The following is a 27838-nucleotide window of genomic DNA, read 5'->3' as shown; positions in this document are numbered from 1 at the left end:
GTGTGTGTGTGTGTGTGTGTGTGTGTGTGTGGTGTGTGTGTGTGTGTGTGTGTGTGTGTGTGTGTGTGTGTGTGTGTGGATTTTTTTCCTTCTATATTACTGCAAGCTGACTTTTCTCCGGAGTTCCACTTGAGAGCTGTACTCACCTACCCAGCTCACTGCAACTGTTTGTGTGTATTGTAAATGCAACAACCATCAGTTTCCCTCTATCAAAACTCATCACAACACTCTTTGTATATAGGTCAGGGGGAAGACTCTGTTTGGGTAAAAAAAATGTTTTTGTAAAGAGATTAAATTAAAAATACACTGCTTTTAAATTGAAATTGTGTTTGATCTCAAATGTACAGCAGATTTATGAAGAAGTCCATTGTTTTCCCTTTCATTCTGTGGTGTTAAGTGCTATTTAAGATTTAAATCCATTAGTTACTTCACAAATAAATGTAACTAGTATGTGCACCCTCAAAATTAGCTGGTGTTGATTGGACTGAAAGGCTGAGAATTATTGTACAGCACCGGACACACAGAATTTTAAATTAGCAGAAAATTTGAGTAATTAACAGGGAACAGTGTGAGGTTATCTTTCTCAAATATACAAGGTTAATAATCAGTGTGGATTTTAAGGATAATGCTCGAAGATGTTGATTATTTTGACATTTAAAGCATAAGAGACACAGCCTACACACTCTGCATGCTGCAATGCTGCTGATGGAAGTTGTACAGCAGTGTCTGAGCAGCTGTCGTCATTATATTTCAGTAAGCCCTCGATTCACACGTTTGTTTGAGAGGGTTTGGAGAGAGAAGCCTGAGAGCTGCTAAGCACAGGTTAAAGGGCTCCTAAGATTTCCATCCTTAAATCCTATGCGATTAATGTAGAACCTCTGCTGGATGTGCTTGGTAGACTTTTACATGGGAAATCACAATAAACAGAAAGCAAATGCGGGGGGAAAAAAGCATCTGGTCATATTCAGCTAAGAAAGCAGCAAATCTCCAAAGCTTCCTGCGGTGCGCTATGGATGTGATGTTGAGAGCTGGGGTTCCTTGTCGTGTCCGTTCGGATGAAGATCTGATTCATTGGCACTCTGCCAGTCGCCATGGCAGTTTGGGATTCTTGAGTTTCAAAACCAGAACCAGAAAGTGGCCAACTTTTAAGTTTCCACCACTGCTCCCCGGGCATATTCACTGACTACTGTTTCAGATCATTACCGAGCTCCAGTAATCAAAACTGATTTATGTGTATTTTGTGTGTGCGTGTATGTCTGCTGTACATATGTTTGCAACTTTGTGGTACTTGCACAATTGCATGCACTGTATATGGGTGTACATGATGAAATGTAACCTTATTAAATTTGATCTTACCTAGAATTAACAGAGGGAATCCACTTTTACGTCGGTCTTGTTATGGTTTTTGTGCTATTACAAAAAAAACGGTAAGTATTGCAGCCCCTGAATGTGTCACAGTTTGAGACTACACCTCTGTTCCTCGCCCGCTCCTCTGTGCTGTGTGAGCTGTGTCAGTGATGCTGATGAACTGGGGGCATGGGTTTGCAATGCAAAGTGTTAACACTCACTCTCTCTTTTTGTCTTGTTCTCTTCTGCCTCCTTCTATCTCCTTCTGTCCTTCCCCCCACCTTCCGCCTCCCTCCTTCCCCCTTTGTCTGTGTTCCAGTGGGTACTCCTTACTACATGTCACCGGAGAGGATACATGAAAACGGATACAACTTCAAATCTGACATCTGGTCGCTAGGATGTCTGCTCTATGAGGTAAACTATGGGAATATGTGCACATACTGTCACCCTGCAGTCGACTGCAGGAGTGACGTGAGAACACAGCGGCTGGGACACACACACACAAACAAACAAACCATCCTCAATCCCACATATAATGGAGTACTATAATAAAATATATACAGATATTTACGCTTCCCCACAGAGAGGTGCTGTATTTACAATGAGCATCGCTAGACATGCAAAGGAAAACAATGCACGCTCTTTTGTCACAGTTTAATAATTTAAAATTTTGAATGCTGTGTCATAATTCTTTACCTCATATCCCTCGTGTTCCTCGCTTCTGACCCTGGCTCAACTCTGAGACTGAGTTTTTTAGTCAAGGTACCTGCTCAATGTTGAAAAGCTGTTGAGTGAAGAGAACTGACATGGCCATGTGTTTTAGATAAGGCTGCCCAGTGACACTGACTAGTTTGATTAGTCAGGAGTAAACCACCACAGGGCTGCAGACCACACTGAGAGCAGACAAGCCCGGGAGGAGCACACAGCGCAGGGAACAAAGAGGGGAGAGTGAGGAGCTGAATAATGATGGACATGAATGATAGCAGTCAATCTGATTTTTCACCTTGCCAACCCTCGCATGCACTGAATACAAACAGACAAGCACGAAGTCAGAGACACACTGCCGGGCAAGGAAACACCCACATTTTCCTCTCCTCCTCTCTCCCAACTCCCCTGAGCTGCTGATCACTTGGGCTGCATTTCAACGCACCGGTGACTGCACCTTCTCTACAGCGCCTCAGGCATAGAGGTGGAGAGAACGCAAGGAAGAAGTTTTGAGCTCAGCTTGCAGGTCATGGTTGCTCAGAGACCACAGTCCTTCATGCTAATTAGTTCCCCACAATGCACTATGGTAATGCACGGCTGTGGTTGGCTTACAGCGGTGGGTGCTGCAGGTCACAGTCTGTTTTTGTACTTTTCATTTGTGGTGCACTTGTGTGTTTTGCACAGAAGATGCTACTTGAGCTGTTAATACAAATCTGATTTCTTTGTTACATTGCTCCAGTTGTGTAGCTTATGTAGCTGTCATGATTGTGTAACCACACAAGCACCAATTAATTTTGATAAATTGAGGTCATTCCGTTGTGGGTGATGTTGTAAGGATGAGATGGGTTTATTTTTCACTGAGTCAGGTGTAAGTATTATGATGATCAAGGTTTATTTAAAAACTAATTAAAAAATCCCAGTTACTGCCTTGTGAACATGTTATCTCAGAAACACTTCCTAGGATTTATTTCAAATTTAGTACAAATGTTCACTTGGACTCACAGATGAATTGATTCGATTTTGGTGGTTATGAGTCAAAGTCACGGTGGCCTCACAACATGTTTTTGGCCTTTTGTTCTTGATATCTCATCTTTATTTTTCAGTAATTTGTTCAAATTTCTAACCAGTGTTCACTTGGACTCAAACCCAAACTAATTAGATTTCAGTGGTCAAAGGTCATGGTGACGTCATTATTGTTCATGCGACATGTTAGGATCACCTGGAGGGACTGAATCTGCCCTGGTCGGACAGAGGGATACAGCTGCAGGGCGGTATTTCTCATTTTAAACATCAGACATTGGGCTTTGTTGTTTTTTGACATTTTCCAAAATTCTTCCAATATTTTGTCGGGGAAGCTGCTCAGTTTGAAATTGTCATGGTGCTGCATGTGGAGCCTTAGCATTGATTGTTTTACAGTTTCAGTCGCGGTGCGGTGCATTGATCTGTTATACCTTTCACCACAGGAGAACTGCTAGGGGTCACAGTCTAGACGAAACACTGAGAAAAGCCAAGATGCAGACCAGAAATGAGGAGAGCAAAGGAGAGAGCTATGGAGAGCAAACGTGAAAAGATGGAGGGAAACCTATTAATCCCTGAGGAGGTCAGAGGACTGTGAATGAAGATATAAGGTGAAAAAGTTTAGGAATCTATACAGGAACAATATAGGAAGCTAGTGGAGGGTGAGGGCTTAGTCCTAAGAGAGAATGAGAAGAAAGAGCAGATGGAAGGTTAGACAGACGGGGAACAGAGGGTGAGAAGTGGAAGGGAAAAATAACAAATAGCAAGAGCAGGGTTATAGATTGCTGGAGCGAAGAGAAAGATGGGGGGTGTTCATTCAGAGAGAAAGTACTGTTGGTACAAGAGCAGAGACAGAACTCCAACCATCAGGTCAAGGTGAGCCATGCAAGGAGCCTGTGGAGATAAAGATTTTACAGCCTCATTGTTACCAGAGGAGTGCTCACCACGTCATGCATATTCTCTTTGAAGAACAGACCCTTGCTTGCCAACTTCTTGGTAAGTGGGCTGCGCGCTACATTTTGGTGTCAGGAAACTTGCCTCTTTCTCTCCCAAACTCTCTCCTCCATTCCCCTCTGCTCTGTTCTCCTCCCTTCTTTTGGGTTCCCCTCCATATGCCTCCCTTTTCCTCACTTAACCTTCAGGCATAAGAAATTCACATAGAAATCCATGCCTGATCCCTTTGGTACTCATTGATTTCACTCTGGACATACAGTGGGGGCCGAGGTTTCGTGTGTTGAGGTTTTTGCGTGTGTGCATTCACGAACATGTGCGTTTGTATCCAAGGGAGTTTGGTTCCTTATGTGTGAAACCGCTCAGTTTGAGAGCACCTGCAGTTTTCATTCTTGTGCTCGAGGGTTGGTTAAGGGTCCGAAGGGTCCATATGTCAATACCTGGTCGTTGTATCTGCGTCTGTCTTCATCTCCCATTCTGTTTGATCCCTTTCTCCTCGTGTCTAACCTCATTACATCACCTGACCCTGCCCGGTGCCTCCTCACCGAGGTAAACAGGGATGCTGCACTCATCAGGGTTGTCGCCGAGAGTGACAAGGAAATTATTTCGGTCGCATGCCAGTCAGAGATGGCAGGGGTCTCTCCTTTTGCTCACAATCAAAATGTCTTATTATATATTTACATCAGTAATTCTCAGGCTCCGTGCATTACATGCACACTCTCTGATCTCCTTTTTGTACGCATGTGTGGTGGTTGTATAAAGGTTCGTAAAGGAGTAGAATATCTTGAAAAGCTTTACAAGATCTGTCTCCTTCCTGTATGGAACTCACTCATCCATACCTCTCACTGTGCCTATGTCCCTTGCTTCCTGCCTCAACCCGTGTCCCTCTCTTGTTTTGCTGTTGGTTTTACGAGACCCAAAAAAGGCTGGGTTCCCAGGAGCTGGGGTTTGCATGTGATGAGCTGCCCCTGTGGCTATGTCTCTGCATGTTTTTAAAAGAGAAGCTTTTTTTTTCAAACCAAGCCTGCTTGTTCTTTAACCTTTTTTATACTGTGTGCCTCTTTTGATGCGTTAACACCCACGTTCCTCAGACCAATATCAGTGTCTGGCCGTGACATGTCCAACAAACTATTTAACCAACGTTTGTGCTGTTTCTCAAGCATTTTATTTTTTACCACTTTATACATTTTTTGATCCCTAAACTTTCTTATTTATCCACTCTCTCCTTCCCATCCTGAAAAAACACTTACTTTATGATATTTTATCTGTATTAATAACAAAATATTCAACTCAGTTGTACCTCTATAATCTCATACCATGACAATGTCTTTTTAGACTAAAGACTATTTTAGTTTCATATTTTGATCGAGAGTTAAATGAAAAGACCAAGACCAATCGAATGTTGTCAATTAAATACAAAACTAATTAAGTCTCTGTTTTGGTACAGATTAAACAAACAATGTTTTGGAGGAGCTCGTAGGCAGATGTTGTTACATTTAGACAGAGCCAGCCTGTTTACCTGTTATTGGTGGCAGCTTCATATTTAACTAACAACTAACTGGTATCGATATTTGGATCAATTAACTCATAAACATGTTTCCCAAATTGTTAAGTTTTTCCTTTTATGTTTCACATTTCAAAGGCCAGCATTCAGTTCAGATGGGGACACTGGGGAAACACTTATTATCAGTCTTCCTCAAAAGTTCAGCTTCGTGGAACAATCTTGCTCTTTTACCACATGCGTCTATTCTTCTTCTTCTTCTTCTTGTCTTTCTTTCTTCCTTCCCTCTTCCCTTTTTAGTGTGTTGAAGTAGAGAAGTGATGACTCCACTGGGTGTAGGTATATTTTTAATGACTGTCCCTGCTCTGTGACTTATTGCCTTGATTAATATATCATCATAAAGCCACATGAAGGACCAGTGAGAACATGAAAAAGTCATGCTTTGCTCACTTCTACAGTAATATAGTTATGTGTGTATGTGCGTGTGTGTGTGTGTGTGTGTGTGTGTGAGAGAGAGAGATAGAAAGAGAAAGGGAGACTGATGCATACACATATACAAATATACATGTGTCTTGTATGTGTGTGTTAACATTTGGATGTTTATTTTGATGTGGCATATGCCTATAATTGTATGTGTGTTTATAATTGAGTAACTGAGAACTTATGAGAAGCCCTTTGGTCCCAGGCTGTAAGGGCTCCTGGGATGAAGGGGGGGGGGGGCAGAGGAAGAAGACGGGAGCCTTCCGTAGCTCTTTTTTAATTGGTGTACAGGGAGAGACACTGAAGAGAGAGGAACAGAGAAAGAGATGGATCGGTGTTAATTAAACTGGAAGACCCCATCCAGACCTTGTACATGGACAGAGATGCTGGCTTTACATGCCTGGGCTGAGGAGGGCACAACCTGGCCAGCTGAAGATGTGCTGAGGAACAAAGGAGTGTGCGTGCGTGCGTGTGCGTGCGTGTGAATGCGTGTGAATGCGTGCGTGCGCATGCGTGTGCGTGGGTGGGTGTGTTCTGCCACCAGCAGCTCACACCCCTCAGACAGACAGACAGCAGGCATGCGTGTGCATTGTATGTCTTTCGAATATCAATGAACCATACACACACACACACACACACACACACACACACACACACACACACACACACACACACACAGTCTCACAATCACACACCAGGGATGCAGAGGTCAGAGAGTGAGTCAATCATCTAACCCTGCGATGACACAGTCTGAAAAAAGGAGTAAGTGTGTGTGTGTCTGTGGGCATGCTCGTGTGTGTGTGTGTGCGTGCGTGCGTGCGTGCTGAGAGCAGGGGGCCGGCAGCTGTCAGGGGCTCGGAGCAGCAGGCACTAATGAAGCAGATGAATAGTGCAAAAACTCCCAAATACAAACAGGACAGTTGACATTTTTCATCTGTCAAAAGCAGAAGATGCATGAAAATACGATGGGGTCTTGTTTAACCCTTTGCCTCCTGGTGTCTCGAGCTGGCTGGGTTTCTTCTTTTTCTCTCTCTGTTTCTGTCCCTCCCCCCTTTTCCTCTTACTGAGTTTCTGAGAAGCACTATGCAGTCCTGACACACAACCCACACACATACACACTGCCTTCTATAAAGTACCAAAAGGTGTAGGAATATTTGTTTAAATCGGTTAAGAGTATTTTCCCATGTGGTCTTTTTGAAAAATAATTGAAGTGTTATGAATATAAATAAATTAATACAAATCTTGCTCCGCTTTCGAGTTATCGCATTTTTAAAGCTTTAAGTGTAGTTGCTTCGAGGTGATGAGTGTCTGAAATGAAGTGCAATGCCCGTTTATTTTACCTAAAGATGCTTTAAGACTCGGGACATTTTCCGTTACTTTTCCTGCCAGCCACTTATAAAAATGTCCTGGAAATATTCCAGTGGGAGTGTTGATGTTTCCAACATGCGACATACGCAAAACGGGAAAATAAAAAATTCGAAAATAAATAAATTGAAAACAAATATCTCAGGTTGAAAAGGAGGTGCCATACATGTAAAAGACGCAGACAAATTGCCAAAGTGGAAAGACAATGAGATTAGAGAGTGATGAGGGCCGCCGTCTCACAAACTGATGATTTGCTCATAGGCCCTGGTCGATGTTTAATTGAGCTGCTGGTTTAATTGCTGGAGGTTTATATTAAAATATTTTTTAAGCATTTTAATATTGTTGCAGCTGTTTTTGTCTAGCACACCATATGTCTCACCAGATACCATATATGTTAATTCTAAATGTGTCTCCTTAAAAGTCTGTAGGATTGTTTTTTTTTATCTGTATCTGTTTGTCTCTTAATCACTGTACAATCAAATGTGAACTCTTGGGTGAGAGATATGAGGCTTTGTTACTAGTAGAAGTGCATCAGTGCTGACACACACAGGAACAAGCATCTCCACACACCCCTCATCACTGTCAACCACCTGCTGTGCCAGTCTCAGTATTAATCGCTGGAGCAGAGGGAGAAAGGGTGTCCAAGGAGAGAGGGAGGGGAATCCTCTTTACTTACTGTTCACATGCGTTTTTCGTGAGGATGTATCATATTAATGCGCGTGTTTGATTAACTGAGCGGATGAGTGAGCGATAGTGTATCGTGTCCAGAAGAGAGATGGCCCGCTGAGATGCTGCTGTCATCTTGACTTCCCACTGGAAGCTGTGACAGAGACACTGTCAAAATCTGCCCGATAGGGAGCGGGAACTTTTCTCTCTCTGCACCATCAATGTCTGACACATTTTTCAGTGAAGACTAAAATGAAGAAGCTGTTTACAAATTGGAGATGTGCTCGGCACTTTTTGGGCAGCGTCTGCTACCCTGATAGCTACAGGCAACAGAGCTAGAAAACCCCCACTTGGTAAGATTAGGTAGAAGTAACTGTTAACTGACTTAACAGGTGAGCTGATGAAGAGGCCTGTTGACTAGAGACTGACCAATTTATTTGTTGGCTGATAAAAGTGTATACTAGAGATGTTCCGATACCAGCAGTGGAAATGCTTCCGATCCTGGGTTGGGCATCTCTGTACTGATCCGATACCACATCTTTTAAGAATATTATTTTCACCCAGATAAAATTGAAATTTCCTTTCCCGGAACTAAACCTCACAACAAGGATTGCAATCACAGCAAGCATTTCCATTCAGGGTTAGTAGCATACAGCTGTTAAAGTACGTTATTCCAGACCAGCTATCCGAATCAGATCAGGAAGGGTAAAGGGTTCCTGTTGCTGAGACGTGGGCAAACATTTGTGAAAGGATGCTGAGAAATCACCTGGTGTTCTTGGTGGCAGTAGAAACGCTCACATACTCCGCACAGGATACAGCTCCTGTTATTCTGCACCTGTTTCCCTTCTGGTCCTATTTAAACAGAAATGTTCTGTATGTGGCCTGATACTGTGGAAGGTGGCACATTCACACTAACCTGCTCTAATCTGTATGGAACAATATGATTTGGATTCGTATGTGGAGATGATGTTCTCATCTACTTTCTACTGCCAATTAGCAGCCTGTCAAACACATACTGCACATTATCCACTCATAATGCAGGGATTTACAGAAAAACATTAAAATAATAATAAACAAAATGACATCTTCCCACTATGATGAACTTGTATTCCTGTTTTCTTTTTCCTTTCCTTTTCCTCATTCTACCGTACCCCTGCTATCAATTAACACATCCATAGTTTGAAAACACTCAACAAGATCCCCAACGATTAAGACGATGTCCATCGCCCCCTGGTGGCTGGCTGCAGTATAGGTCATAAACCCTGCCTCCTCCATGTTAGTGAATGTGACATTGACCACACTAAAAAGGCAAAGTACAAGTAAAAAAATGTCTCTAAAAGGTTTCTGTCATAGTTCTTATCACATGCTCATCCAGCAAATTTAGTTTTGATTAGTTATTTGATGCTATTAAAATGGGGTGAAATGTCATGAAAGGTCAAGTGTGTATCGGCGGAACCTCGCTGCCGCAACCTCCATCCCCCTGACTCTGACTCTGAATGACGTCTTTGGCGCAAGGTGACAGTAACAGTATCTGGGATATTTAGGATTCTTTTTCTCTATAGTGGCAGGAAGTTCAGACGTGTCTGGGCCCGACACATAAGCATCAACAGTTTATTTTGAAAGAAAAAAAAAGAATTTCAGTGTGCTTTTAATGCAAGTCTGCTGTCAGCTTCACCTGGCACACTCCTATTCAAATAACAGGAAGTCAGTCAGTCACAAGTCTGGCAAAAGTGCATGCCATGTTTTATACTCTAAGAGAGACGGAGGGGGATTTTTCTCCTATTTTCACTCACCAGCGAAGGTCTCATGCTTTCCACACTTCCTTACCATTCCCATTTGCCCTCCCTCCGTTCTGCCTGCTTGCATTTGTTTTCAGGAGGATACAGTTTTCGAGCTGCTCCAGCAAACTGAAAAATTCGCTCCCACCGCATCCCTGCACCCCACCTCTCGTTCTTTTCCATCCTCAAATCTTTGTTTCCTCTCATTTTCATCTCTAAGTTTTCGAAGCAATGCAGCAGAAAGGGCCAGCAAACTGGAGGGAAAAACACATAAGCTAAGGGAGGCTCTCGTGGAATTTTCTATCTTGGTTCACTTGAATTTTAGACCATTGCTCAAAATACATAAATATATTCTTGTATGTACACAAAACTTTTAGTCGTATAGCTTGATAGCAGTAAACTGTGCTGGCAATACTTTTACTACACCACATTATTTTCTGTGCACCTGTTGAGAATTTGACTTCACCCTCTTATACCGTGGCCTCGTGTCTTCTCACCATCTCCTTTCCCTTTTTCCTCACATCTTTACTTTTCAGATGGCAGCTCTACAGAGCCCGTTCTATGGGGATAAGATGAACCTTTACTCCCTTTGTAAGAAGATAGAACAGTGTGACTACCCTCCTCTTCCCTCAGATCACTACTCAGAGGATGTGAGTACCGTCTCAGTTGTCTTTTCCTGCCATGGACCTGCTCAGTGTTTTTAAAAGAGCTCACGATCGTCTCTACTCCTTTAAAAGAAACTGTCGAAATATTTAACATTTTCAAACGCTCTACTGTTTTAAGCAATAGTGGCTCGTTCCGCTTCCTCTGTGGAGGTTTGCTGATTTTTACTTCTACTGACCAAATTTATTTTTCTTACATGTAAGTGTAATCCACCCAACTGTCTGAACCATGATATTACTCTGTGATCAAAAGGCCGGCTAAGATTTTAAAATCAAATGCACATATCAAAAGCATCTGGCCATGCTACAGAGTGAGGTGAAACTAAATGGGCTGGAGAGTCATGTTTCCCTAAACTAAATGTTAAATCATCTGCTGTAATTCTGCATTGACTTATCCGTGCACCCAAAAATGTAATTTAGTCGGGTTGTGGTCAAATGTTGTCTTATTGGTGATTGCCGGTGACATGTGTATGAGTGCGCATGGCTTTGTGTTGCATGTCCTCTTTGTGTGGGTGGCATTTCTTTTCTCACACACACACACACACACACACACTATGACTTCAGAGGACGTAGCTTTGACTTACATTGATTTCCTTGAGTCCTTAACCTGCACCCTAACTTTAACCTAAACCTATCTTTAAAACATGTCTTCACTTTACTTGCGTTTTGTCCCCATAATGAAAATAAGTCCCCATTGTGTGACTGTGTAAACAGATTCAGTTTACAGTGACATAAAATAGAGAAAAATGAGCACAACTTTACATAATGAAAGCCACAAACTAGAAAAATGTCTGATTGTTAAATGTCTTTGAATCCAAATTAAATGTCATAAAGTAAAGTTCTTAACAGCAGTAAAATCTTCAGACTGTTGCCATGTACTTGACCTGTGTAATCCATTACAGTGCACATCAAGTATGCATTACTGTTGGTCTTATTATGTTAAATTTTGGATATATTAGTTTTAAATGAATGGAAAAGTTTCCATGTTATTGTGTCCTTTATCTCCTTGCCTTCCTCACTTCTATGATCTGGACTTACAGTCCACAGTGTGTTATTTTAAGTGACTATCCTAATTCATGTCTCCGGGGTCAGACACTAATCCCTGCAGAGCCCGATACAGTGATATTTACTCCATTAGGCTGATAGAGGCTAATTGTAAAGTGTTTCAAACCTCATCGGTGTCTGATGTGTATTTTTATGTATGCAACAGATATCGTGCAAATTTATATTTGTTACTGAAGCACACAGACACACACCACAGTGAGCTTCTGTGTTGCCCCACATGTCACCCCCATCCAGGAGAAAGGGAGACAAAGCGAAAGAGAGAGGGAATGATAGAGCGGGAGACAGGGCGATGGAGAGATGGAGATGAGGGGGGTGCCTGCAGCGCCTGTCTGGATGTAAACAATGCTCCTGAAGGATCGGCAGCAAACTGTCAGCTGCTCATCTTTGTTGTGTCATTTAACCATCTCCATCTATGCTTCCCCCCCACGCCTCCCTTCACTCGCTCCCACTCCCTCCACCTGACACTCCCCCACCCCACTCGCCATGCAAAGAAGCACATGAATATTTTACATATCTGCCTCCCCCCTCCACCACCACCACCACCACCACCACCATTGCCATTCTGTGGGACTAATTCTCAGACTGTCTGAATTTGCATGTTTCTCTCACTTTCTCGCTCAGGCACACACACACACACACACACTCACACACACATATCTGTGTGTACAGCGGCTGACGAGAACCCATCCAAGCTGGTGCCATGCAACAACGGCCGTTGGTAGACGGTTACCATAGCGACCTCGCGTAGAATTTATGTTTTTTTTTCCTCTTTCCTCTCCATCTTTTATTCTCTTCTTTTTTTAATGATGGCGGTGGCTGTTCCGCCAGCAAGCCTGTCTATCTATCTGCTCCAATCAGCCGCTTCGCTCAGCTTCAAGTGCCGTTTCAGGATGGCAATGGTGTGTGTGTGTGTGTGTGTGTGTGTGTGTGTGTGTGTGTGTGTGTGTGTGTGTGTGTGTGTGTGTGTGTGTGTGTGTGTGTGTGTGTGTGTGTGTGTGTGTGTGTGTGTGTGTGTGTGTGTGTGTGTGTGTGTGTGTGTGTGTGTGCGCGCGCGCCCCCATGCCAGACGTTTGCCGGCGGATGTGCGTGGTGGGCTCTTGTACAAATGGATTCAGCAGACCAATAATTGATTAGTGCTCTAACCCATCTTCACGTCTTTGTCTCAGTTACCTGTTGCTAATGAGAGAATTAGCAGGTCTGTTCATTTGTGGATCTGCTCTTTTAAAAATCAGTTTCATCACAGTGTCATTGACTAAATTATTTCTCTCTACCTTCCAACCGACACCCCTCCCGTCCGTCTCTCTGCAGCTGAGGAAGTTGGTAGATATGTGCATCAACCCCGACCCAGAGAAGAGGCCGGACATCACCTACGTGTACGACATTGCCAAACAAATGCAGAACCACACACAGGGCAGCTAAGCCCAAAGTTACACACCTGACCGCTTTGCAGAACTTCTCCTGACACCACCCCCCCGCTTTCATGCTGGACTTGTACACATCTGTCAGCTTTTATACAATAACTTACTCCAGAGTTTAGCTCCCTGTGATAAGTAGAAAGTGAAACAGATTTTTATTTCCAAGGTGATGCTCCAGTCTACGACACCACTGACTCCCAAACCATTTCTGCCCTACGATAAAGATTATAGAGATTATAATTTTTTTGTCACACGGACCTCCCATTCCTTAGGCTTCAATGTTACACCCCTGAAAATCAGTGTCTTGTAGCTCATTGATGTGTTTGTTGCTGTGGCTTTAAAAAGCATGTCCATTGTATTTTCACATAAGGAAGTAAAGCCATATCTCGGAAGATTCTGTTTAAAGCAGATATACTAGAAAATGTTCAAATTAGCAAACAGGAGTGTAATTTCCAGTGTTGCCTGCTGTCCTCAAAGCAATTCATCAATGCAAAGATTATTAAAAATAGCATCTTTTGTTTTGATGTGTCACGTGTTCAACAAATGGCACAAAAAAAGTCAGTGAAAACTTTTAGAACGACGGTACCTCTGAGGTGAATAGATTCTCAATCATTGTCAGAAGAAGTGAGAGACGTAAAGAGCAATATTGACGGTTGTTGTGTTGCACTTTTAAAAAAAATCCTGGTAAAAGAAGGCTGGAAGGGTGATCCCGTCTAATGAATGTATTAGGAAAGGAAAGATCATCTGCAGGGTAGACTTGAGATGCGCTGGGGGAAGGAACATGGGCAAATGTCTCCACAACACTTTGAATGTAAGTCAAGTCGACACCTATGTATTGTCTTTGAAAAGATTCAGAGTGTCTTTTTTTCTTGACAGCCTGGAAGGAGTGGTAGAAACTGTTACACAAGCAGTTTTACATCTGCTGTTTACCTTCGTCACCGACACCAGAATATCTCCTCCCCGGTGCAGCTTTAGCAACTTATACTGTTATTACATAGTGTCAGGTTTAAAAACAAAAAAGATAAAATCACGATAAAGTAAAGTAAAAATCAGTTAAAACACGTAGTTCTCCATCACAGTCCAGTGGATCCATTTGACCCACCAGCTTGTTAATGTTGCTGTGTCCGTTTGCAGTGTTGTTATGATGTGTTGAAAGAGATCAGTGCCTCGTGTAGCGTCCATCTCAGCGCGCCTCCATACCTTCTGTTGAGTTACCAAAGAGGAAAGTCACACATAGAGAGAGCAGTTTATATATACTGTATATGTGTTAAGATATTTTTCATGAGAAGTATATCAGACAAACACAAATAAAAGGAACAAGCACCAATAAGGTTCATGTTCTACTGTACATGACTGAAGACGTTCCTGTAGGTTTAATAGCGAAGGGTTTTAATGACCCTTTATTCATTTGGAGGGAGGGAACGGTGATAGATTTTTTTCTTGTAACAGGATAAGTTTTACACCAGTGGGTCACAAATGACCATCACTGACTTGCGCTGGTTTACATAATGACAGTGATGCCACATGGAAGGTACAGCATGTAAACAATAATTGGTAACGCTTTATTTGAGTCTCTGATGAATCGTCTTTTAACATTATCAAATAGCCTGTTAACTGCTCGGTTGAATTATCGCTCATGTTCTTCATGTTTTTAGTTTTCCTTGTTTTTTTTAATTAACATTTAATACTATTAACATGTGTTGAATACAAAATCAAAGCTTGTAGGAGCAAGAAAATAAGTTATTTTATTATGGTTAACAGAATGTTTTGATAGTGTGTTGCTACTAGTTATATTTTCTGAGACGTGCAAATACAGTGTTTGCAATTTTTGTTTGCAATTTTCTTTAATTTTTGCTCCTTTCTCTTTTAATGCAATGATTTCTTTCAAAAAATGTAATTACTACCTTAATTGTTATTTCTCTTCACCCTCTGTGCTGTTTTCTCTCTCTCTCTCTCTCTCTCTCTCTCTCTCTCTCTCTCTCTCTCTCTCTCTCTCTCTTCACTCTCTCAACAAGCACATCTGTGTTGCTCAAAAAACCTTTCAGTATTGTTGTAATTTCAGGGGAGCAATTGCTTTAACGCACTTTCTAGACGTTTTAGTCGCTATGCAGAATTCCCTCAATAAATTGGTCGTATTTTACAGCAAAATACCAAAAAATGAATTCTCCGGTGGTCGATGGGGAAAAAGCATGTGAGCTTTGACTGTATTTAACTAAAGCATCTGTCTTTTCTAAGAGCTTCAATGATTGATTTACGTTTACACCCTTTTTAGACTCCAAAGCACTGCTGTCGTTTTTTTAAGGATTATTATTTTATAATCCTCTGTAGGTGAGATTTTTGATGCCCGAACGATGTGGATATTTGTTTTTCCTCTGCGTTCGGGCTGCTCGTCCACATGCAAACAGCGTTTTAAATAAAACTACGATTTTTACAAACACCTTCCAAAGAGCAGACTTTCAAAAAAACTGTTTCTGTGTATCTGTGTGTACATGTAATAAGTCACGTTAACACTTTGTCTGTGTCTTGATACTGAGGGTTTTTTTTGTCTTTATGAAACATGACAGTGCTCTTCTATGTCCTGGCTTCTTTTTTTTTTACCTCGGCTGACCTTCCTTTTCTGTACACTCCCGAGAGTCCAGGCGTTTTCCAGAAAGTGAAATATTAAATGTTACGGTTAATATTTATTGTTCTGGTAGTCTGATTGTTTTCTGAACATTTCATGTCAAATTATAGACCATCATCACGAATGCCTTGTATGCTAACTAAGATGCAATAAAGCTTTGAAATCTCTCTTGGACATCGGAGTGCGTGCTTGGAGCTCTTGGAGGTTTTGAATTGGTCTCATCTGATCGAACAAACATTTTAAACTCACCACAGGTTTTAATTGTAAACTTCAGGGCATCGATTTAAAAACCTGAACGCAAACATGATGTTTATTCAAACTACCGAAAACTAAACTCAGAAAACACTGTCCAGTCACAGCTGCAGTTCAGAACCATTGTCGGCCGTCACATGCAGCGGGACAAGTTTGATGTTGCCTGAGTTTACAGTCCAAGTGTTTTCATATATCACCTTAATGTTAAGTATATCCATATGAATAAAATGTTTCTATAACACAGATTGAGAAACAACATAATCCCCATTGATAATAACATTGTAGTAGTTGCATCAGAGTATTTATTGCTGAAAGTGTGATTAGTAGTGTTAGTTTGTTACTGTACACAACTGGTGAAACAAGACAAAATACACAAACACAAACAAACCTGGTTTGGAGCTTAGATACTTTGTGATTCTTGTTTGACGTCAACACTATTTTTGTGATTTCAGTCGGGGGGGAACTTATGTTTTTAACACCTGTGATGAATAAACAAGTTTTAACGGAATGAAACTGACAGGTTTGTGTCCACGATCTCATGAAAACTATGATTACTGTAAATCTGTATTCACGATGGATGTTGCGTACATTTCCTGTGCATAGTTTCAATACTTTGTAATGTTCAATGTGTGATGTATGACATTTTTGGAGGAGGTGGCCATGAAGAGAGGAGTGTGAGTGTGTAGCTGGAGGCTGAGGTGAAGACATGCTAACAGAATAATAAGAATTAAAACATCATAATTACCATCTTCACGTCTTTGTGCCAATCACCCGTTCAATTTTGACCTGGAATCATAAAAGAGAAACAAGCCTGAAACATCAGAAGTACGAGACACATCGCAGCTTTTATTTTTAACATTTATGTTTATATGTCATGTTTATTTACAGCTGGTCGGACATAAAGCACAGGAAACAACGTAGCACTGATTTCATGATTAGCAAATTTAACAGTTTTTTGGTTCTTAGAAATTACGTTTACAACAATTTAATTTCAACACAATAAAAGTACAACAGCAATTTTGTACCAGATGTAATCGCCACTAACTGAAAAACATTGTTAATAAATGAACATAGCAGATCACAAACAGATATGAACTAATCACAGACAGCACATTTGTTTTCTGACAAATTTTTAACTTTTTATAAAATTTTGTTCAGGCACACTCTACACTTGGTTAAGGTTCAGAAAATATGCTTTGATACAGATAAAAGTTCACAGCTTCAAACGCAGCATTCTTTCCCTATAATGGCAAAGTTTCAGTGTGTAGGATTTAGTGGCCTCTAGTGTTGAAATTGCATACTGCGATCAACTGAGTACCACTTGTCTCATGCTCCGATTGAAAGTGTGTAGCAGAAAATGAAGTGTCTTTCTTTAGAGTCTGTGTTTGGTTTGTCCACTCAGGGCCTCTGTAGAAACATGGTGTTGCATCATGACGGAGATGGAACTGGTCCATTCCAAACTAGCTTAATTGCTCTGAGTCACAGGATTTGCATGATTTAGATTTGAGACATTAAACCTGATGCAGGTAAACATTTTCCTTCTCCCTGTCTTGTGTTAACTCCTTCCTGTTTTCACTGTAGAAGTAAAGTTGCAGTAAAGTCGCTGCAGTATCCATCGATAAATACACAAAAAACAACACAGTCTCTTTTCTCCGAGTGTAAACAAAGAAAACATTCTGCCATTTGCTCCAGAAGGGAATTTTTCTCATTTGCGTCGTTTCATTAATTTCAACTGTGTTGTTAGTGTTTGAGGTCATTACGTGAGTGTTTATGGTCTCCTTCCTCCCAAGTGTTCCCCTGAGTACCACCCCCCCTCCTCCAGTCACACCCTCACTCCATTCAGTATAGGTTTCATCTACTCCACCCACCAAACTAACCCGTCCCTCAGGGACCTCTGAATCCCTCTTGGCCGAGGAGCAGTGGGGGGGGGGCCCCGGTTTCTCTCCCTGTAATGAACTCCACGGGGACGGCTGTTCAGTTTCATCACGGGCAAAAATTGCTCCCATGGAGCCGCGAACACAGTGAAAACAAACAAAAGTAAATATCTGGAATTAATACATAAGTTGTTTGGCTCTTCTCAGCATCGATGGGCCCTCAAGGCCTGAAGGTATAGAGATATTTATATATATCTAGAAACTGGCTCTGCACTTTGGGTGTGATGATTAAAAATAAAAAGTTAGGCAGCATTCAGATAATTATTTCCTGTTTACTATACAGCCCAAATCCATTCATACCTAAGTCCATCTTGTGGTGAAAAGTCTTCACTGCAGTTTTCTTCCCCGCTGAGTCCTTTTAATACATCAATATTTATATTTTATTTATTTATCAAAAGCCGATACATGTATATTATTCATCTTGCAGGCATTAAGCTGTATTAGTGACGAAATGAAAGATTAACGTTGCTTTTTTCCTATTTATCCAACCTTGTGTTTTTCCCTGTAGTAAATATACAAAAACCACAATGGACGTTAAAGTATGAAAAAGTGAATGAACCAGATTTCACATGTGGAAATAAACCTTCAATGTTCTGAACCTCTTTAGTCAATCACTGATATTCTTGGAGGTTGAAATGTGAAACCAAAGTCTGCTGCAAAAGGACCCTGTATTTGTAGATGCTTACACTTGAACTTCACACACTCGTACTTTAAATAGGGTTTGAGCAGAAATACATCAGGAGCTTATAAGCGCAGTGTGTGTGTGTGTGTGTGTGTAGATTAAAGATGGAGCAGAATATTCTCTGAGCTCATCATCTGTCCCAGGTGATCTGTGGGTTCTGAGGCGTAAAAATGGGGCCATTCCAGAGGACATTGACTTGAATCTTTTTTTTTTTCTTCCCTTTTTTCCCCCCGTTTGTTTGTTTTGTTTTTAGAAGCCGGGAATATCAATATTTTTGCACATTTGAAATAGCTTGTGGCGCCTCCTTGGCGATGGCAGCCCGAGCTTCAAACATATTAGTTTGCTGGGAGAAGCAGAATCACCAGGGACAGTCTCCAAACGCGAGCGGGAACAGCAGCACAGTCCTGTTCATCATTTGAAAGATGCTATTGTTTGAACTTGAGTAACTTTAAACAGGTTAAACTCACATTTAGAATGAAACAGTCGTCTTGTAGGCCTCGCTCGGCTTTTCAGGTGAGAATATTTGTCAGCCGCCGCTCTCCGGGGAAAACATGGCGAGGTTCAGGTAAAGACAGACGCTGCCTGCAGTCATTTATCAGTTGGAAGCTACACCCAGCAGGCCGCAACTGGCGTCACTCATCAGCACCGCTCCTGACACACTAACACATGTGAAGGCAGGCGCACGCACGCTAAACAACACACATAATAAGCATGTGTACACACACACAGGACCCCGGTGTAATGAGCGACTCTTACTCTGCATGTCCTACATCTGCAACCGCCAGGCCAGCACAGAGGGGGGAACAGTAAAGTACAAGCAGCCTGCAGTGAGCAGAGCCCAAGTAAAAAGCCGAGTGGCTCACTAAACCCGTCAGGGGCTCTTAAAAGAGGCACGTACAGCCTCTCCCTGGTCCGTCCAGCGGCCTTACAGGAGGTTTGTAAAAACAACGTCCCTGAAAACTAAACTGCAGCCGCGGCCCGGCCTTCCGGAACGGGCGTTTTCACAAACCGTAAACTACTGGAAGCAAATGCCGTCTTTAAAAGTTGTTCAAAAGAAATGTGATCCTCAGAGGAAGGCTTTACAGGTGGCTGGGGGTGTGTCAGATGTAGACAGGCCTCGCCACACACACACACACACACACACACACACACACACACACATGCAACTGCTGGTTTTTACTCCCTATGTGAGACTTAAGTCACTCCACCCTTCCCCTATAGTGTTAGCAGAATACAGCCTGTAAAGATGTCAAAGATGTGTGTGTGTGTGTGTGTGTGTGTGTGTGTGTGTGTGTGTGTGTGTGTGTGTGTGTGTGTGTGTGTGTGTGTGTGTGTGTGTGTGTGTGTGTGTGAGTGAGATGGAGGGAGGGAGAGAGTATGCACAGTATGTAAATGTGTATTTGTACATATTAGAAATAATATGAAAAGAGCTATAATGTTGCCATAACACTGCACAATCCACTCCAAACAGCTTTTCATATGCATGGTGCGACAATGATACACAAACTCACGTGAAAATAATAATATTTGATTTTAAAATGACATTTTAATTCGGCTTTATATCAATTTATTTGTTGTATTTCTCTACAATAATATCAGGGCATTAATCAACGCCGTCACCTTCCAGTGAAAACCATAAAATCAATTTGCATTTTTTAAATGAACCAATGAATTTATCAAGTGCTGGAGGAAGGGATTTGTAGATGTGATCATTTATCAAATATTAAGATCCTGCTTTAAAACCCGCTTTTATTTTGAGAGGAACAATGTCTCAGTCAAACTTTATCATCTCCTGTTCTCGGACAAAACTCTGACATTTTTTTTTTATTCCTTTTTTTTATAGCGATAAACATCAGGCAGGTTTTATGTCCTCCTAAGTCTCCTTTATTTCAACCGTATGCCAGACTTCCGAAAGGATTTCCCTCACTGTCACAGGCACATGTGCTCGGCTCCAGTAAAATAAGCGCTCTGGCCATAAACTTGCCAATGAGCTGTCCCCAAATAACCACATCTGTCAGCTCAACTTAAACAGGCCCTAAAGAGTCACTTTTAAAGATGAAGGGAGCTCAGCGGCTGCACACAGACGCAGTCGCGGGAAATTCTTATCTCTGCCGTGAAAAGGAGAAAAGTCGACATCCCGAGACACGATCAGCTCCTTCCTCAAGACGAGGGAAATTACACTTCTGCTCTTTTAAAACCAGAAAGGGTGGTTCAAAAATACTTTTTTTCAAATTAAAATGTTCTTTAGCTGAAACAAACGTCCTGATTAAAGGTGCTGTCTGAATCCATCTGTCAAGCAAAATGATATAATACCTCTGTTTGTCTCTAATTACCGCGCCACGAGGTGCTGGCTCCTTTTGTTTTATTGCAAGTTAAATTTAAACCATCGTGCACGTAAGTTGGTGCTCGGAGGCAGATCTGCATCTCACCTCGTAACAGTAAAACACAGGACGATAAACTGATTGCAGGTCTCAAGTTCTGGCAGCGCAGTTTGAATCCCAGGGACGATTTAAGCGCAGCGGGCGTGAGATGAGCTGAGGCCCGAACACGTTGTTGTGCCTGGTCATCCCATAATTCCTTGTTCCCACGGTTCGATCCCCACTGTTGCCTAACGACACTGACTTGCACCTCGTCTAAAACCGTCTAACAGCTCTTTAAAGGTTCTGTGGAGAGGAATGATGAAAGAGCGTAAACACGAGCAGCGAGGGGAGGGGGATCCTGTTAGCACGTCCTGGATAAGTTTTGGACGTCAACTACAACAAGTCAAAGAAGCAGCTTCAACCCGAGAGCGAAGACGAGGCATCGTCTGGCGAAGTTGGAGTTTATTACCTGAAAGACAAGCGAGGAGCCAGACACACTTTTTCATAGTTCAAAAAAAACAACTAAAAAGGAGAAGAAGAGGATGAAATAAAAACTTGTATGGTTGTGAAACGCTGTCTGTTCTGGATATAATCAATAGCTAAAGAAGAATCCAGTTCAGGCTTGTCTCTCTTATTTCAATCCCTTCTCCTCTGTGATCAATAAAAGTGAGCTGAAATCAAAGCGGGCCCTCTTTACTATTGTCTATTCAACGTTAGCAGACAAAGACTGAGGAGCCTTTGATCGCCCTGTCTGCAGAGCCCACAGCTAAACACAGACCCCATCCTCCCACTCCCACCCACCACCTCCAGGTGAGCGCTGTGTGTGCGTGTGTGTCTCTGTGTGTGCGTGTGTCTGTGTGTGTGTGTGTGTGTGTGTGTAAGCCGACAAAAAAAATGTTTTTTCCGCACACATACACGAACATACACATAAAAACAAAAGCACTTTTTATAGGAATCACAGAGAGAGAGGAGCCAAAAGGTTGTGTTATTTGCTGGCAGGTCATCACACAACTTGTTGGCCACTGTCTTACACTGTGTGTTACTGTGTGTTGCGTTGTGTTGTGTTGATCTGACTTCTCTCTCTGTGGTTGCGTTGTGCAGTTCACGTCTGCGATGATCTAATTTCATGTGTTAAGTTGCTTCTTCTTCTTCTTCTCGTCCTGCTTGTGTTTTGTTTTATTCTGTCTCTCCTCTGTTTTTACTTATTGTTTCCATCATGTTTTCTTCAATTTCCTCCTCCTCCTTTTTGTCGTTCATGCACATTTAGTCGTATTACACATCTGTCCGTCCTCACGCGTTTGTCTTTTCTCTGTTAAAAGGATTTTCTTGGTCGTTTTTCCTCATTTTAAGAGCAGAGGATTTCACTTTTAAGAGGGAAATTGTGAATCTGGGCTACACGAATAAAGATTGATTGATTGATTGTGTTTATTTTCCTCCATCGTTTGATTCGTCGACTTGTTCCTGTCTTGTCCTCTTCTGTCTCTCTCTCTCTGTCCTGTTCCCTACATTTGTCTTCTGTCATCTCTCCTGTCTTAATCAGTCTCCCCACAGTTCCTCTCATGTCTTCTCCAAATGTATTTCTGTCTTGTGTTTTATTTTCTCTTTAGTTCGTTATGCTGATTTTCAGTTTTACGTCTTTACTCCTGCCATTACCTCTTCTCTTTGTGTCCCTGTCTTTAGTCTTTAGTCTTTAGAACTGCTCTCCTCTGTTTTTGAGGGATTTACCTTCTTTTGTCCTTCTCCATCTTTCCATCCCCTGTTTCCTCTCTATCTTGTCTCACTCATTTTTGGTTCGGTTTTCTTTGGATTTACTGTCTCTCCTTCCGTCCTGTCCTCTTCCATCTGTCCCTCTCACTTTTGTCCTTCTTGGATTTGTGTTCCTCTTTCACTCTATTCCCGCTATTTCCTCCTCAGCTCACTTCAGTCCTGCCTCTTTCTCTCTTGACGTGTCCTCCTCCGTCTTTCTCTGTCTTTCTCTCCAGTGTGTCGTGTTTTCTCTGACAGCTCAGAGGAGACACCAAAGCAGCACGACCCTCGACTCTTGTTTACGAGTCCTAAACGACAGACTGGAGCCTCAGAGGAGAGCGCGCGGCAACACAAACACACAAACACAGGCTGACGATGACAGACTCTCAAGACTAGCTGATTATATGCGGGTGCGGATTCGAACTGATGTGCTCTCCGTTCGGCCACGAGTGCACGTTGACGGTGTTCTGCACGCGTTGACACAAATGCTTTGTGGGCGATTGAAACGCAAACTGACTGTGATCATTCGGAGGTGAGGCTCAGGTTCACGCGGGATTTTCTGTGTCATCGTCAGTGGTGAAAAAAAATGACGCTTCTTTTAAGTAGAAGGTGGGAAAAAAGTGTAGAAGAAGTAAAAGTGCAGAAGTTTTATGAGCAAAGTATAAAAGTGAAAAGGTCTCAACCCTGTGGAATAATTGGCTTGAAACACCACTGTCTGTTTTGAACTCATATTTCAATGTCTTTTTTACTATTTCTTATATTTATTTTATCCTTTTTCTTTACTGTCACCACTTTTACACAATGTTCTGTTTTATTATGTGTTGTACTTGATGTTTTGTTGTCTTTTTTAATATATTATCCTTTTAGGGTTGTGGGGGGGGACTTGGCCAGAATCCACACAGAAAGGCCCCCAGCTAATTGGGGATTCGAATCCAGAGCCCACTGCACCACTGTGTCGCGCTATGTAATAATTTATATTTGTATCATCTAGTATCTGATATTAGTAGGTTGTTAATACTTATTCACGTTTGTGAAAGAAGCCTTTTAATGCTTTGTGATGGAAAGGGGAAAAAATATGTATGTTGCTCAAACTTCTTTTCTAATTTTAAAACATTTGTTAAATTATTGGATGTGATTATAAAGTTGTGTAGAAGTATGAAGTAATTTAAAATAGATATAACCAAGTAAACTACCTCAAAACTGCTTAGGTAAATATCTCCAGGCACTTTTCACTTCAGTTTTTTCAGTGTGCACGCTTGTGTACGATCACACAGCAAAGCACACGACATGCAGCTTCCCCCAAACTCTTAATTAACACCCCCCGTCTCCGCTCTGTCACCATGACCAGGAAAGGTAATTCTCCCACCTCTTACCAGCCTTTTCTCACCAGCCTGCCTCCTTGTTCGCCCCTCGTTCTCTAACTCGCTCATCTGCCACACTTCTGGTGCGAGTGCGTCTTCTGTCCGCGCGCTCGTTAAATGTCTCCCCACCGAGGAGCCGAGAACACGCACAGGACAGAAAGCTAAATTAAAAAGTTGTGTGCGTTTCCCGCCATCGCGAGCTGGTTTGGAGAAGCTGCGGAGTCGAGTGACGTTCTATCAAATCAAAGAACGTCCTGTTTAGAGAGTCGTGTCCACACAACGAGAGGCGACTGTTTTATTCATTATTTATGAAGCGTGCCGCCAGGTCCAATAAACACCGAGATGTTATTCAGATGCCTCAAAATTAATAGACGTTGTGAACTTTATAACTTCCCTCTGTCGCGTTGTTGTGGAAGTCGGAGAAGGTGTTTCGCCGCAGAATACGAAGCTTATGCATTTATGCAAGTGAACAAAGACGAGGCTGGAAGTGTGTTTTGTAAATTTGTTTAAAGGCCAACATTAGCATATAGCGACAGACAGGCTCGACTCCTCCGACTCCCATTCAAAACTCCTGGTCCACGTTGGGTTCTCGGTTGCCCGTCAATCACCCCACACCTCTGAAATGAGCCCTGGCAGACATTAAGCGAACCTTTCAAACCTGGGGGAAAGAGATTTCAACCTTCCAGCCACGAGTTCCTCCTGCATCGCGGCAGCGGAGGAGCCTCTGTGAGTGAAAAAGAGAGAAATAAGAAGATGCAAAAGTTGAGAACTCCGAGGCAGAGCAAGTTTTACTCTCTATATGTCTAACCTTTAGCCGAGTGCCCCCCTGTGACTGCTGGATTTCTGATTAGTTTACAGTATGCTCCCAAATCAGCATAATAAAGCGTGTGATGAGGCTGATGAGATCTAACAGTCTGCTCTTGTTTACCCCGCCGCAGCACCAGCTCCTTCTCTGCATGTGTGTGTGTCTGACCCCGAGGCACCGAGTCACTTGATGCATCTTGCATCTGCCTCCAACACACATTTACACTCGCACTCGCACACACACACACACACACACACCCACACAACCCCCCCACTGGTAGAAATCCTAGTTGTGCTGCCGGATCTCAGCGGAGGCCGGGAATCCACATCCCCTTTAGGCTAGTCCTGGGGTGCATTTACACCACACACACACACACACACACACACACACACACACGCACACACACACGCGCACACACACACTGAGAGAAACAAACAGAAACAAACACAAGGCCATAAATACATGCATGTGCACACACACACACACACACACACACACACACACACACGAGTACAGACACACGCTGTATCCTAATGAGAGAAGGAGATGGTTCTATGAAGGCGACAGCAGAATGAAACCTACTCACCAAGGACTGACCTGTGGTTCAGGGGCGGCAGCAGCACGGCGGGGAGCTCCTTTCCCAGCGCTGATCAGAGGGCTGCACCGCCGAGGCTGCTCACGCTGACGGCGCTGGAAAAACCAACTGATTAAACGCCACTGTCGCCTCAGCTCAGCTGCTATATGGAAAGAAAGCTTCCTCTCTTTTATATTTTTTTTCACTCACTGTTTGTTTGTCAGTCTCCTTTGTTTTCTTTGTCCTCTGCCGAGACAGCGGTGCCGGTGGATTGGAGCAGCAAGCGTCAGGGATTTGCGCGTAATTAACTGAAAAGCTCACCCAAGCAAGCACAAAAAAGTTAAATTTTCAACTTTTTGAACCGTACTCCTTTTTAACGGTCTTTTCACTGACACACTACTTCACTTCCAAGATCAAAAAACCCTGCTTCATGGGGGAAATATATTTTATTTGAGTCTTTGGAGAACGTGGACAGCAAAACAGTGCTGCCAACCTGCGAGTCCCATTAACAAGCCGCGGAAACTTAAAATTGTGCAAAGTGTTCAAATGAAAAAAGTCCCGACTGTGAGAATACACAAATACATCGATGAAATGCTAACAGAGTGACAGAGTAATTGGATCCACTGACCGATGGTTTTAAAAAACGTGGAATTGTACCTTTAACGCAGCTCTGAAGTGGTCATACACGGAAAAATACCTCCATGTCGAGGACGTTGAGCCTGAGGTCGTGGTGAAGAACCAGGAAGGATTTATTTTGGGATAATGTTGAAGTCATGTGTTGAGGTTGTGATATAGCTGCAGGATACGTACACCAGATTCACAGATTCACTGTAGGGATATGTTATATATTTCATAGTTTTACCGATGCTGCCCAGAGGAGGAGTGTACGATACCAAAGGAGGTCGTGCTTTCATTGCTATTTGTTTGTCGGACTGGACAAAAACTATTAAACCGATTTTATTGCAACTTTTTTCAATGTTTTTCAACATTTATGTGAATTTCTCACGATATAATGAGATAATGATGAAAAACATCAGGCATATTTAGGAGGCCGATATCTATAGTAGTGTTTGAAACATGATTGAATCTATGGAGACTGTTGGGCCGTGGCGGAGGTGTGCACCCTCCTGTCATTATAGAGTTAGTTATAACTGTACAGTATCGGGACATTTGTTTGAAAAATAAGAACATATCACAAAAACTGCTGATATTACTTAAAAACAACAGAATTAATTTGAAGCTCCGGCAGCTGATCAGTAAAATGTTTAGTTTGTGTTTTTAAAAAAGCTCTGATAAAATGGTCGTTAGACACGTGAGGGATGAGACGCAGGAGACACAGGAGGTGATGCCGCTCTGCAGGTCAGAGGTCGACCTGGTCTGGGTCGCTCGCGTGCCTCCTCTCTCCACAGTGGCCGACTCAAAGTTCTCTGGACTGAATAATGATCCTCTGCCTGTTTGACTCTATACGGTGCGGATGTAACGTGGCTGAAGAGACATTCTGGCACAAACAAAGGGTGAGAAGACTCTGCCCATTATGTGTGCCCTCTGGCCTGTTTGGGCGAGTCATCCAAGGATGGGCAGCGACTGTGCCAGCCTGGGGCCAGACTCTGCCGACTGCCAGCCCCTTCGTGCCTCATGTACAATGTCAGCAGGCTTTTTATGGGTTGGTCTCAAGGTGATGCAAGTCAAAACAATGGAGCTGTTTCAGTTCGTTAACATCTGATTGCTTTTATTATTATTATTATGATGAAATATTTGGGACGGGACTTGGTTGGGAATGTGAGCTGAGGCCAGTGTTCGTGCAGCCGCCCTCCACCCTGCACTGCACCTCTCGCCCTTGACCGCCACAGTTTGGCCGGAGCTTCTCTGGCCAGAGCCCGACAAATCATGTAAGGGCTGGAAGAAAGACAGGATGGGGGTAAACAAAGGAGGATGCTCGCTGCCATGCCCTTGAACGATGGTACGATGGCCACCTTGCATTTTCACAGTTTCGCCTACTTTTTTTTTTTAATTTGAAAGTTGGCCTCTCTCATTTCAAAGTCACCGTCCACCCTTGCCCTCATTGTGACAGCCAAGAGAGAAGTGCATACCTCTGGGCGAGAGAGAAAGAGAAACTGAGCATGATCTCATCTGGGCCCACTGGCAGCAGATGGAGGGAAAGGAGGAATAAGGAAGTAAAAAGGAAGGTAGAAAAAAAGAAATCGGAGGGCGAGCGGGGAAGGGGCAGCTTCGGGAGGGAAGGGAGGGAAGCAATGGCTGGCAGCACAAAGGATGGTTCTCCCTCTGTTTTTCAGCTCCATTAATATCTGAGCTGCAGCCTGCATATATCCTCATTCATTATTCATGAAGCGACCACGAAAGACTGCGAGCGGGGAAGGAAGGTGGGAAAGCAAAGGCCAGAGATAGTTCCAATCACTCCCGGTTTAAATGACACTGAGTGACAGAGCCTGGGGTTTTATGGCTCGCTGCTCAGATGAGACACTGTGCTGTGTGTAAGAGGTCCACGTTGGCCAAACGTTAATGACCAGCAGGATGAATTAGAGGCTGCG

At 42.7% G+C, this 27838-nt stretch overlaps 1 protein-coding gene across 1 annotated transcript in view; it reads left to right on the top strand.

Annotated features, from left to right (window-relative positions):
- nek7 (NIMA-related kinase 7) overlaps positions 1–15742 on the top strand; it is a 61229-nt gene extending 45487 nt beyond the window's left edge. Inside the window, exons 8-10 of the mRNA XM_035175955.2 lie at positions 1667–1761; positions 10347–10460; positions 12846–15742. Coding sequence (XP_035031846.1) covers positions 1667–1761; positions 10347–10460; positions 12846–12956 — 320 coding nt within the window. The 3' untranslated portion in view covers positions 12957–15742. The remainder of the gene's footprint in view (positions 1–1666; positions 1762–10346; positions 10461–12845) is intronic.
- Positions 15743–27838: the final 12096 nt, after the last annotated feature.

This window comes from Hippoglossus stenolepis, chromosome 14 (genome assembly GCF_022539355.2).
Source record: "Hippoglossus stenolepis isolate QCI-W04-F060 chromosome 14, HSTE1.2, whole genome shotgun sequence".
Lineage (NCBI taxonomy): Eukaryota > Metazoa > Chordata > Actinopteri > Pleuronectiformes > Pleuronectidae > Hippoglossus > Hippoglossus stenolepis.
The sequence above is the reverse complement of the archived record's forward strand: the minus strand, read 5'-3'. Positions and strand labels throughout refer to the sequence as shown.